Source organism: Rhincodon typus, chromosome 5 (genome assembly GCF_021869965.1).
Source record: "Rhincodon typus isolate 14 chromosome 5, sRhiTyp1.1, whole genome shotgun sequence".
Classification (NCBI taxonomy): domain Eukaryota; kingdom Metazoa; phylum Chordata; class Chondrichthyes; order Orectolobiformes; family Rhincodontidae; genus Rhincodon; species Rhincodon typus.
In genome coordinates this window covers 7,727,656-7,741,338 of record NC_063336.1, presented here as the reverse complement: position 1 = coordinate 7,741,338, position 13,683 = coordinate 7,727,656, and the positions used below count along the sequence as shown (strand labels likewise).

Genomic DNA, 13,683 nt, shown 5'->3' with positions numbered 1-13,683 from the left:
GTCTGGAGGGGAGGAGGATCTGTGGATGAGGAGGGGGTTGCTGGGGATGGGAAGAAGTTTATATTGACTGTATTGTTGCTGTGGGTGGGGGTTTTTGTGGTAGATGTGTGTTGTCAGTGGGAGCGTATGTTATGAGTTACAGGGGTTTCTGGTGGGCATGTGTTTCTGGGGTTTGTGGTGTATGAAGAGGTTGCTGGCGTTTGGGTTATTGTAACCGTTACCAAAATATATTGCGGGTGGAGTTGTCCTGAATTTGTGGGGGAGGGAAATGAGTTGGATGGTATTGCCATACTCTGCTTAGTGTAACACGCTGAATGTATGGATGGCTGACTGACAGGCAAACAGATTGTCTGAAGACTAGTACAGACAGTCAGCATTATGAACAGCAACAGCATGAAGGCTAGGATCCCAGATCTGCAATCTTAACAAGTTTCCATCTGTGAGAGTCTATTTCCCTGATCTATGGACATGTTTGAGATTATTCACAGGGCTAGTGATTCCATTCTGACAGGCAGTGTTGTGTAGTTTAAAAACAAACACAAGAGTTGGCCATTAATCTACTCACTGATGTAAACTTCTTAAGGGGGTGGAGCTCCTGCAGAATCCACGCAGCATTCGCCAGAATTTTCTTGACTGTAAAATTTCGAGTAGAGGGTGTCCTCTTTCTTTCAAGGTCACTTTTTTTCTACTGAGATTGCCATGTAGTTTAAGTAGTAGTCAGGGAGGGGTGAAAACATTTGAATCAGTATCTCATACACCAGGTTTTAAGATGTATTATCTCTTTCCCATAAATGTAGAATTGATCCAGAGTCTGGTAAGCTGTTGTATTTTTCCTCAACCCTCCCTTCCATATGATTGAGAGACGTCCAGAACCTAAGCTTGGTGTTATTTTAAATCCTGCTCCTTGGATCTTTCAGAATATACAGAATAGAAACAGGCCATTTGGCCCACCTGGTCTGTGCTGGTGTTTGGCCTCCACACGTGTATCCTTTGGCGAGCTGATTTTAATCCATCCACTGTTAATGGCTGTGTCTTCTGCTACGAAGTCCCTAAGCTTTGAAATTCTCCGATTGTTTCTGTACAGCTCTCATTAAAACCTCCTGCTCTTACCATGTTTTTAGTCATTTGCTGTAATAACTCATAGCTTGGTGTGAAACTTTAATGTTTTTGTGAAGGATTGGAACATTTCCTAATAAAGGTGCTATATAAATGGACATCATTATAATTTGAACCCAAACAACAAGTCCTTCTATTCATTTCTGCCACATGTTCATCCAGCTTCCCTTTTGTGGCCACTTTTTGTGTTAGTCAGTTCCTCATTCTGATCCCTGTCCATATAAAGAAGTTTCTTCTAAAGTTCCTTTAAATTTTTTAATGCTCATCTTTTACTTACGACATTAATCCTGGATTCCTCCATCAGTAACGTTAGTTACCCTATTGAACCTCTCATAATGCAAAAGACTTTGTGTGGTTCACCCCCTCTGCCTTCATTTTTTCTAGAGGAAAGCACCCAGGCTGTTCAGTCTTTCTTGATGGACCATTAAGATCTAGTCTGGTTATTTTCTCCCTCTCTTACTCTTTTCAACCTTGCACTTTGAGCATTGACCCAGCCCATCCTATATTTTGAGTGATGTGATTGATGGAACCCTGTTTGCTTTGTAAATAACAAACTTTGCAACAATACCCTTGTCCCCGTCCCCTTCCCACTGCTCACCCAGCAGGACTGGCAATCCTGAACAGAAACGCAAAGTTTTGAGATACCAGTAGCAAAGCAAAATTAAAACTTAACTGCTTATTGGAGTGTAACAGTGTGTTTTGGTGTCTTGCCCTTTGAGTGTAAAGCTGAGAGCACTGACTAAACAGAGACTTGTATTGTTCTTGTGCATTTTAATGTGGAAACCTGTTCCAGGTTGATTCAGAGAAACATGATTGAGAACTGGCAAATGAACCGAAGAAAGAGGTGTCCCTGATCTCGGGGTCTGTGGGGAGGGTTTTAGCAGAGTCTGGCAATGAGGTGAGGTTTGGGAAAAGAAGTCCTAGGACACTGCACCTTGGTGACAGAAAGAATGATGGCTGTTTTTTGGAGCAGTGGGGGTTGTGATGCTGGAGTGGGGCAATGGTATATTGGTAATTGACTGGATCAGTGATCTGGAGACACAGACTAATGTTTTGGGGATGTAGGTTTGAATTCCACCACTGTAGGTGGTGAAATTGGAATTCAATTTAAAAAAAAATCTGGAATTAGTAGCTAACCTAATCTACGCCCACAGCATCAGAATTGAACTGCTCATTGAAATGGCCTGGAGAGCCAGTCGGTTCAAGGGCGATGAGTGATTGCAGTTGCTAACAATGACACATTTCATTAAAGAAAAAAGAGAAAAATGAGCAGTTTTATACACAAATTAGGCTGATATTCCCTATGGTTTTTAAAGGGGAATTGGAAAATATTTTTAAAATTATTCTTTCACGGCATGTAGGCATTGTCATCGCTAATAACCTTCAAGAACCTCTGCAGTCCTCGGGGTGCTTCTAGGAAGAAAGCTCCAGGATTTTGATCCAGAGATTCTCATGGCAGTATATTTCCACGTCAGGATGGTGTGTGACTTGGAAGGAAACTAGCAATTGGAAGGTGGTTTCTACATCCAAAGAAAATTGGGACTGTTCAATTGGCTATTGTTCCTGAGTCAATTATGAAGTCTTTTTTTCGTTCAAATATATTAAAGGATGTGGGACAAAGGTGGATATATGAAGTTAGGTTGCAGATCAACCCTGATTTCATTGAATGACAGAACAGACTTGAGGTGCTGAATGTCCCACTCTTCTTCCCATTTCACCATCTCGGTATGTCCTGAAACAGTTCAAAAGGATTTCGTTCACTGTAAAGTGTGGGCACTATTGCAATGTAGGAAAGGTGACAGCCAATTTTCACACAGCAAGATTCCGCAAACAGCAGTATGATAATTATTTTTATTTGTCTGTGGGACGTGGACGTCGCTGGCTGGCCAGTTTTATTGCCCATCCCAGATCGTCTGTTCTACTAATGCTGTTGAAAGGGATAAATTTTGACCAGGTCAGTGGAGATAATGTAGGGTTGAAGCCTTGGTGGCATTTGAACATGACAGCGAAGTGAACTGGAAAACATGTGAGGCCAGGAGGTGGTTAGGCATGTTGAAGGTTTCAGTCATAGCTCAATGGATCATATTCTTATCTCTGAGCCAGAAGCTTGTAGGCTCACATTTATTCCAGAGATGTGACTGCAAGGACTATGCTGATACTCCCCTGCTGTACTGAAGAAGGAGTGCTGCATTGTCATCTTTCAGATGAGACGTTAAATCAACACAGTATATCCTCAGCTGGCTGATGAAGATCCCATAACATTGCTTTGACAAAGAGAAGGAGAGTCCTACCTGGTATTTTGGTCAACATTTATCGACCTTGTGAAGGCAGATTCTCTCGTTATTATCTCATTGCTGGTAATTGGAGCTTTCTCAGTGAAGCCTTGCTATGTACAAATAAATTGTTATATTTACCTTCAAAGTGATATATCATGTCTAAGAAAATCATTAATCAGAAACTCCTTTACTATGTTTCTCAGTAATATGATAAGTTATCACACCAGTGCAGACTTTTCTTCATGCAGTTGGGTGACTATGTTCAGTAATGTTGAAAGAAATGGAGGGCCAGTTGGCGAATGAGGGCTTTCTGTGATGAATGGGTTTGGAGAGGGATTCGTTGATGGAGATTCAGGAATGGGTTTGGAGAGGAGTGTGGTGTATAGAGAGTCAGGAATGGATTTGGAGGGGGATTCATTAAGTGGAGATATGGGAATGGGTTTGGAGAGGAGTGTGGTTGGCAGAGACTCTGGAATGGGTCAGTTCTGAGGAACGTGGTGGGTAAAGACTTGGGAATGAGTTAGGAGAGGAGTGTGGTGGATGGAGATTTTAGAATGGGCTTGGAGAGGAGTATGGTGGGTAGAGAACTCGGGAATGGATTCAGAGAGGGTTTTGTTGAATGGAGAGTTGGGAATGGGTTTGAAGGGGGAATTTTTTGAATGGAAATTTGGGAATGGGTTTGGAGAGGAGGGTGGTGAGTGAAGACTTGGGAATGAGTTTTGATAGGAATGCAGTGAACTCAGACTTGGGAGTGGGCTTGTAGATGAATGTGGTAGATGGAAACTTGGGAATGGGTTTGGAGAGGAATGTGTGGTTAGAGACTTGAATGGATTTGCAAAGGAATTAGTTAAATGGGGATTTGGGAATGGTTTATGGAAAGGAGTGTGATGAACAGAGATTTGGGAATGGGTTTGGAGAGGAATGTAGGGAATGGAGATTCAGGAATAGGTTGGGAGAGGAATGTGGTGAATGAAACTGGAGACTGGGTTTGGAGAGGGATTTGTTGAATGGAGATTCCGGAGTGAGTTTGGAGAGGAATATGGTAGATGGAAACCTGGGAATGGGTTTTGAGTGAAGGTTGGTGGATAGAGACTCGGGAATGGATTTGGTATAGAATATGGTAGACGGAGACTCGGGAATGGGTTTGGCGTGGAGTGTGGTACCGACTAATCTTGTTATTTAGGTTAACAGCCAGTTTCTGTCTCTCAGCCATCAGTACCTACGTAAGGGTCTAGGCCTGAAGCGTCAGCCTCTCTGCTCCTATGATGCTGCTTGGCCTGCTGTGTTCATCCAGCCCTGCACCTTGTTGTCTCGGATTCTCCAGCATCTGCAGTTCCTACTATCTCTGTACCTACGTAATGTCTGCTTGAGCTCCTAACTTCACATTCTAGCCTTCATAGACTGCTGACTTTGAGCTCTATAACATCACTGTCTCAGCTCAGATGGTATTGAAACCCTTATCTAAGTGAGTCTCTGTCACCTTCGGACTATTTCAATGCACTCCTGGCTGACCTCCCACCCCCAGCCACTCCCCCATCCAAACCTCTGGTGCACTGTTGTTCTGCTATATGTAGCCTCCCATTCCTCATCACTCATGTTACTGGCTTACATTGGTTCCCAATGTTTGCAATGTGAAATTCTCACTCACGTACAGTAATACTGTCGTTGTCTTCCTGGTTCTGACTGGGTTCTTAGAGCCAGCTGTTTGCCCTGTTATTCATGTCCATATCTTGAGTGAATGGGACCTAAGCTCTGGGATTCTCTCTCTAAACCATTAAGCACATCTCCTTTTAAAACTGTCCTCAAAACCCATCTCTTTGACAGTCATTATCTTTGGTACCATCCATTTTGTGATTGCACCAATATGGTCCTCTTTTTATTTATTTCCATTCCCTGTCTCTCTGTAATCTTCCACAGTTATTTCTCTTCCTTTTGCTTTTTTTCTCCTTCCCTTTTTGTCTTGCTCTTTTCCCTCGCTCTGCCTTTTTTCATCTTCCTTTTTCCTTCTCCGTTCTGACAGTGAATGAATTTCAGAAGGAATTAATTGGTTTTGAGGCATATTGGGATATTCTGGCTAATGAAGTCATTGGGTAGTGTGTGCGCAGTGCATGCATTATTGGTCTCTTATTGATTATATATCAAGCCTTACATTAATGATCTGGAGACACAAACTCACCACAGCAACTGGGGGGATTTAAATTCAGTTAACCGAATACATTCATGAATTATGGTCATGAAGCCACCAAACAGTTGTGAAAAAAACATCAGCTTTACTAATGTCCATTGACGAATGAAACCTGCCTCCTTACCAGTCTGGCCTGTACGCGACCCCTGAGTGGTGTCAAGCAAACTACACGATTGTGCTTAAAATGGCAGCTGAACAGCACCTTTTTAAAGGCAGTTATGGACAGATAATAAACGGTGATCTTGGCAATGATGCTTTTAAAAAAAAAATGACAATATTTTCATTTCATTCCTTCTGTGACTGACACCCTGCTGAGGTTTTAGTGTGTTCCAGCAGTCTTTAAAGACAGTGTTTTCAAGTACTCTCACATTCCCCTTTTAAGAAGTTAGGTATTGCGACACTGGCAATAGCAGCTGTGAGTTTACTCTAACCATGCCACTCAGCACAAACAACTCCTTTGGAATAAGTAAGAAATTTTTGATGATTGCTGTATCATTCCTTTTTCTGGAAATGTAAGACTGCCATTTGTTTCTCAGTTCATGAGTTTTTTTGGGCCCCTTGCACCTTCATGAGTATGCATTTAAATAGAGCCTAATGCAACCTTGGGACACCCCATAGCACTTTACAGTGAACAAGACACTTTTGAAGAGTTATCAGTGTTGTAATGCAGCAGGCAAATTGCATAATATCTCTGTTTTCGTGATGTTAGTTGAGGGCCAAAGGCTTTGGGACATTGCTATCTGTGCAAAGCAGTAAAAAGGCTGGTGGGCTTGCTGGAGTGTTGATGTTGGAGCTTGAGTGGCCACAGGTAGAGAGCAGGGGGTCTGTTAATTTGGGGAAATCTGTAAAGTTAGGGCATAGTAAGTTTGCTCTGTTGTGATACTTTCTGAACAGCATCTAACACATCAACCATTCTCGTGACTTGGGTAGCAAAATGAACTTGTCTTGGCCTGTTGTGTCCTGCCTCAGCAGACCTGCTGCTGGAACTCTCCTTCATTCCTACTTTACCTCTGGACTTGTTCGTTAAATTGGAATAGTGGCCGGTCCAAAATGCTGCAACGCATCTCCTGATCAATTTCAATTCTCCTATCACCCCTGCACCCACTCACATTGTCTCCTGATTAAGCAACACTTCGGCATTAAAATTTCTTGCCTTGTTTTTGAATCCTTCCATATCTCTGTAATCTCCATCTACTATCCTGTACTGCATATATCCAATCCTGGCTTCTTTGCTACCCTGGTTTTAATTGGTTCGCCATTGGTAGCAATGTCTTCAGTTGCCTTAAGCCTAACCTCTGGAATGCCCTCCCTGTATTTCTCCATGCCTCTTTCTGTCTGTCTCTTTCTAGTTTGATTTCCTTGTTTAAAACACTTTAAACGTACCTTCATGACAAACTTTTGGCCACTTGTCTTAATATTGCCTTATGTGGATTGATGTCAGGTCTTTCCTTTAAAACACAATAATTCCTCAGGGTAATTGGGTATGCAAAGAGCAGTAAACGATGGTTCAGCTCTGGTACTCAGTCTATCTAACTTAGTCTATCTAAGTTTTCCATTGTAAGACAATCTCTATCTCTCTCTCTCTCTCTCTCTCGCTGCCACACCCCCCCCCCCCGCCCCCCCCCCCCCCCGGCCGACTCTTCCCCACCCTCTCCAATATTGCAATATATTGTGTATTACATTGAAGGCATTGTGTCGATAACAGCTTGTAGTACTGGTCAATCGTGTTGCAACTGGAGCCAAAACATATGCCGCATTTGCCTAAAGAACAATGAGTACCAGTCTGTGTTTGTGTGTGTGCCTGCGCAGGACTTTGTCTTCTCTGAGAAGATGCTGTTCCATTTTGAAATGCAGTGTTTCTCTTTGGTGCTGTAATTGGTTGAAGTGGTTCCTTGTTTGATTTGATTATTAATTTAGGGGGTTTGTTTCTACAGCAGAAAAATAAAGTGCAGCCCCATCATGGCGAGTGACGTTCTCATGTTGATGAGGGGCCTTGCCAAGCTGAGCCAGGCCATTGCGGAAACCCAGACCATGCAGATGCGAGTGGCAGCGGCCAAGGACTGGCAAGCGTCTGCCGAAGATGCCATCAGTGCAGCAGTAGGAAAGGTGCAGGTACAGAACCACGTTTTCTTAACAAATATATATTTGTTCATTCTGCGCATGTGACCATCGCTGATAGGGCCAGCATTAATTGTCTAACAGTAATTGACATGGAGAAGGTGGTGATGCACTTGCATCTTGGACTGTTGCCGTCTTTGAGGTGAAGGAACTCTGTTGATAGATAGGGAATTCCAAGATTTTGACCCAGTAACAATAATGGAACAGTGATATATTTCCAAGTCACGATGGTGTGCAGTTTGGCGGGGAACTTCTAAGTGCTGGTGTTCCTCACTAAAAACAGAAGAACATCTGAATTAGGAGCAAGAGTGAGACATACCACCCACTGAGCCTGTTTCGCCTTTAACGTGATTGTAGCTGATCTGATCATGCCCTCAATCTGCTTTGCTATCCTGCACTCCATAAACCTCTATTCCTGTAACTCGTGCTTGAACACACTTAATGACTCAGCTTCACTGTACCAGAGAATTCCAAACAAGGAATGAAGCTGAGGTAAGTCATTTCTTCTCATTCTTATCTTAGATGGAAAACTTGTCTGTCTTTAAATCGTGCCCTCAGTTCTTGACTTCTCCAGAAAGGGAAACATGCTTTCAGCATGGAACCTGTTGAGTCTTCAGAATCTTTTTAATCTTTCAATAAGATCATCTCTTGTTCTCCCTAAACTCCAAAGAGTATAGGCCAAACTGTTCAACCTTTCGTAAGACATCTCTTCTCAGGAATCACCTAGTGAAGCTTTTCTGAGCTGCCTCCAAAGGTAAGTATTAGCACCTGCTGGCCTTGTTTTAACCAACAGAGTGAAGGGAGGTTTAAATCTGGGACATATGCTGCAGGTTTTCTTGCTGTAAGTAGCCGCCTGCTATTTATTTATTTTCTCATTCTAGGATGTTGTATCACGGCAAGAAAACCTGTCAGGATTAGACAAGGATTTCACTTCGAAGTGGAGTCTCGATGGTGAGGCCTACGAGGAGGGGACGCAAGACTTCACCACAGCCACCCAACAGCAGCAGGTGGCTGTTGACCCCACGGCATTTGACCCAGCGTCTCCTGAGAAACACACTGGGCGCTCCACTGGACAATCTGGGGACTCGAGCAGTCCCTTCTCGTCTGGAACCCAGAGGCGGTCCTTCCATCAAGACCACCGTTCTGTCAGTGGGTTAACTGCTGAAGACATCGACAAGGCTCGAGAGGCCAAAGTGTCTCCTACAGACAAACCTTACAGACAGATGGTATGTCCTATTCTTTCCCCCACCTTCTCAGTGTGCTTGGACTGAATCAACCTCAATGTGTTGTGAGTTTGCAAACTTGAAAAATCCATGTGGGTGATAGAAGCTTCTGGAAGACCCATTTTAGTGCTCATTTGTCTTCAAAAGAATTATTGAGGTTCAAGTGATTTGGCCATGTTGATGCTGACATGGAGAATGTAATACTAGAGTCTGCTTTTAGTCCGACTCTGCACAGCTCTTATCGACAAGCAGCTGAAGCTAAATAATTCGCTGAATCCAGTGACAAACCTTGGGGCTTTGATGAAGGTGAGTAAGTGGCAAGGAATCTTACAGAATGGAAGAAGGCCGTTCAACTCATTGTTTCTCTTATCCAAGAATAATTAAATTATCCTGCCTCCTGTTTCCTCAGCCCTGTGAATTTTTCCCTTCAACTGCAATTCAAGTGCAGTTCACCTTTTGAAAGATATTGTTGTATCTCCTTTCACGGCCTTTTCAGGCAGTGCAGTCCAGATCTCATAACTTCTACTTCAACAAAACGGGATGTGGAGGTGCTGGTGTCGGACTGGGGTGGACAAAGTCAGAAGTCACATGACACCAGGTTATAGTCCAACGGGTTTATTTGAAAACACCAGCTTTTGGAGCGCTGTCCCTTCCTCAGGTGAAGTGACACCACCAGCACCTCCACATCACGCCTTGTTGAAGTAGAAGTTATGAGATCTGGACTGCACTGCCTGAAACGGCAGTGAAAGGAGATACAACAATAACTTTCAAAAGGTGAATTGCATTTGAATTGCAGTTGTAGGGACTTTTAAAAAAAACAAATTATCCTTATTTCCCCACTGGTTCTTTTGCTAATTACTTAAAAACTGCTCACCCATCCGTTATTGCCATCAGTTTTTCTTTATCCAAAAGGTTCATGATTTTGAATGCCTCAATTATCTGAACTTGTCTGCTGTAAGAAAGATAATCCCACCTTTCCCAGTCTCTTCCTGGGACCATTCTATTAAAGCTCTCCTGTATCACTCCAAAACCTCCCAAATATCAATTTGCAAATACACATACCCTTGCATTACATACCAGGGATTGGAACAGGCTATTCAGCACCTCGTGCCTGATCTCTCTTTCAATAAGATCATAGCTGAGCTGTGCTGAGCTGTTCTGAGCTCCATCAAACCCTCACGTGGTTCACTAATCCTAAATAGGCTTGTCTAACAAACATCAGTTTGTGCATTCAAGTTTTCATGGACCTTCAACTGCTTTTTGGTGGAAAAGAGAGAGAGAGAGAATTCTAGCTTTCCATTAGCCTTCAAATGAATGCATGCTTCCTGACATGATCCCCGAATTTGATGTGATGATTTAGTTCCAGAGTCCCCAGCATGGGGAGTAGTCTCTTTCTGGCAGCCCTATCAATTCCTTTTAATATCTTAAACACCCTGAGTAGATCATGCGGTTTCCTCTCCTCAGAATGCTAACTTAGCCAGTGCTACTTTTATTTTTCATGTTGCATGGAATGTAGATTATATTAGCATGCATAGTCCTCTGTACCAAGTGTACCAAATTTGAGGGCGATTAAAAGTCAACCACATTGTTGTGGAACTAGAGTCTCATGTAAACCTGACCAAGTAACGACAGTAGATTTCCCTCCCTAACCACAATAGTGAGGCAGCTGGGTTTTTAACAACATCCCATGATCGTTTCCTGGTCACCATTACTGAGACTAGCTTTCTACAACACCTTTCGTATCCTCAGGACATCCCATAGCACGTTACAGCCAATGAAGTACCTCTCATGTTTAGTAATGGTTATAATCTATTAGTTAATTTATATATAGCCAGCACCCACCATCAGCAATACGATCATGATTAAATTGTTTTTGAATTATTGTGATTTTTATGGGATAAATATTAGCCAGAATATTGGACAAGCTCCCCTGCTCTTCCTTAACATAGTGCCATGCAATCTTTTACATCCACTTGAAAGGACAGATGAGGCTTTGTTTGAGAGCTAACACCTGTGACAGTACAGCATTCCCTCAACTATATTAGAGTGTCAGTCTAGACGTCATGCTCGAGCCTGTGGTGTGACTGTAAACAGACAACTTGTATTGCTACATAACCCAGTAAAGTATGGACATTCTATGCTTAGACAGTAGTGACTGAATTGCAAGTCTCAAGTTCCTTTTGGACCGTCTTTCGCAAGGACCCTTTCAAAAAGATCTAAGAATAATCTAACCATTAGTTTAAGATAACAAGGCGTATAGCTGGATGAACACAGCAGGCCAAGCAGCATCAGAGGAGCAGGAAGGTCTAGGCCCGAAACGTCAGCTTTCCTGCTGCTCTGATGCTGCTTGGCCTGCTGTGTTCATCCAGTTCTGCACCTTGTTATCTCAGATTCTCCAGCATCGGCAGTCCCCACTATCTCTAACCATTAGTTTTCCTTGTTGTTTACTTAGTAACTCAGTGTGCCAATTGACCACTGATTTTCCTAAGATACAAAAGTGACTGCACTCCAATGATCCTTCATTGACTGTAAAGGGCCGAGACATCTAGAGGATGCAACGGGTGCTGTATAAATACAAGTCTTTCTTTTGCTAGTGCTGTGACTTGTGTATTAAAAATAAGTCTTGGTCCATTAACTAACAAAATCTCTTCTTTTTGTGAACGTTTTTAGAAAAGTTTTTAATCCATGAAAGACTAACGAGCCTAACTTTTTTGCAAATTAGCTGGCATCCTCTGTATATTTTATCCACCTAAATGATTTTGACTTTGATCATGCTCCGTATAAGACTGGTGACCTTTTTCTTGCAGGGTGATGTAGCTAGAGAAACACAGTTGCCAATGATCTTGCACCCTCCCAGACTACCTTTTTTAATTAGTCCATTTTTTTGGGCATTGAAAACTGCTGTCTGGAGTCATACGCTGCCTCTACACCTCATAAATGTTCAAGCTCCTCATAGTTCTCCCTATTTCTCTGTCTCCAAGTGGGAGTTCATATGCCAGCAGAATTCTGGATGACATACAGTAATATTCCACAGAAATGATCCCAGAAGATATGAGGGCATTGATTGTTGTAACATAAGGGCCTGAGATGATGCAATGAAGCTAGTGAGCCTAATCCCAAAAATCAGAAAGGAAATCTGATGATTATACAATGCCTTTCACAATTTAAGAACATTTCAATAGTTGCCAGTCTGTTCCAGTAGCCCCTACAGCCTTTGAGCAGAGGTTTAAAATCCCAGATTTGTTGAATTCATGTTTCACTACCTGTAAACGTGTGATTTTAACCTATTCCCCAGAACGTTGGTCTGGAGCTCCGGATTCCTAGTCGAATAACATAGCCACTATGCTGCCACCTTTTCAAAAGATGTAGAGCTGCTAATTTGTGGTGATTGAATGTGTCGGCTTCCCTTTTGTATTCTTTAGGATTCTGGAGCTCCGTCAATTTTTCTATAAAAACTGGAGAGGCTGTGATTGTTCTCTTTATAATAAAGAATGTTAAGGAAAGATTTGATGGCAGCGTTTGCACTATGAATAGGTTTGCGATAGAGTAAATCAGGTGTCAGAGTCATACTTTTAAGATAATTGGGAAAAGAGTCATTGGAGAGATGAAGAGAATCATTTTACACACTGGTTTGGATGCACTGTCTGAAAGCGCAAAGTTGGAAGTAGATGCAGTTATAACATTCAAATGGGAATTGGATAAGTATCCAAAGGGGAACGATTTGAAAAATTCTAGAGAAAGAGTAGGGAGGTGGGGTTGGTTCAAAGGACTGCACAGTCACAATGGGCTGAACTGAGACTTGGAGCACATAGAGGTTCCTCAGCCGCAGTTTGAGACACAGCAGAGGCAGATACAGCAGTGGAGGAGGAGGCATACTGGCCAGTGGATGTGAGCTCAATAGTCCTATATATCCCTGAGTAAAATAGCTAGAACCTCATGAGTTCTCTCACTCCAAACTCTATAACACACAAAAAAGGCTTGATTAGCTGCCAAGTTTAAATCACAGCAATTTGCAACATCCATATTACACGTTAAAATGTTTTAACATCTCAAAGTCGCTGAGGAGGAAGGCTGATTCAGAAGAATGGCTGAGATGCTGAAAGGAGAATTCGGGAAGGATGGGCCCAAAAGTCGTCTTCACTCAAAGGCACCATTCACTCGGGGAAAAAAAACTTGAATTTCACTAGTGCCTTTCCCAGCTGCAGATGGCCCTCATCAGTTTACAGCCACCCGAAGCCCTAGTGAAATGTAGTCATTGTTGTAGGGTCAAAATGATAGCCGTATAGTGGTCAGAAAGATTACTCTAATTAGTGTTGATTGAAGGGTAGATATTGACCAAGACACTGGGGGTAAAGCAAAGAATTGGCCTAAATTTTGTTCTTAGGTCACTGTAGTGGACCTAAAACCAGAGCATTTTGGTTGTTCTAGTAGCTGGGAGAAGGTTGACATTCTGGCACTTTCCAAATATTTCTCCATGCCTTCTGACTTAATTATCTTTGTGTTTCTATTTCCCTAGCTGAGCGAGCGAGCACGTGAACGCAAAGTACCATCCACTCGAATCGGCCGACTGGCGAATTTTGGAGGTAATGCATTTTGAGTGTTTTCTGAACCTCTGTTACGTTGCATTAAGGACAATAAATGTGACGACAAGTGAGTCCATGTTATTTCACATGACAGCTAGCTAGCTTTCCCTGAGTTGGATGGGAGTGGGTCCTGGGCTTGATCACATTGTTAACCAAACTGAGGGAGTGAGGTAACAAGGTGT

At 42.6% G+C, this 13,683-nt stretch overlaps 1 protein-coding gene across 1 annotated transcript in view; it reads left to right on the top strand.

The window, feature by feature from the left end:
- Positions 1–13,683, top strand: part of LOC109916917 (atypical kinase COQ8A, mitochondrial-like) — a 63,340-nt gene that overhangs the window by 996 nt on the left and 48,661 nt on the right. The window contains exons 2-4 of the mRNA XM_048596651.1: positions 7,512–7,689; positions 8,577–8,921; positions 13,435–13,501. Coding sequence (XP_048452608.1) covers positions 7,537–7,689; positions 8,577–8,921; positions 13,435–13,501 — 565 coding nt within the window. The 5' untranslated portion in view covers positions 7,512–7,536. The remainder of the gene's footprint in view (positions 1–7,511; positions 7,690–8,576; positions 8,922–13,434; positions 13,502–13,683) is intronic.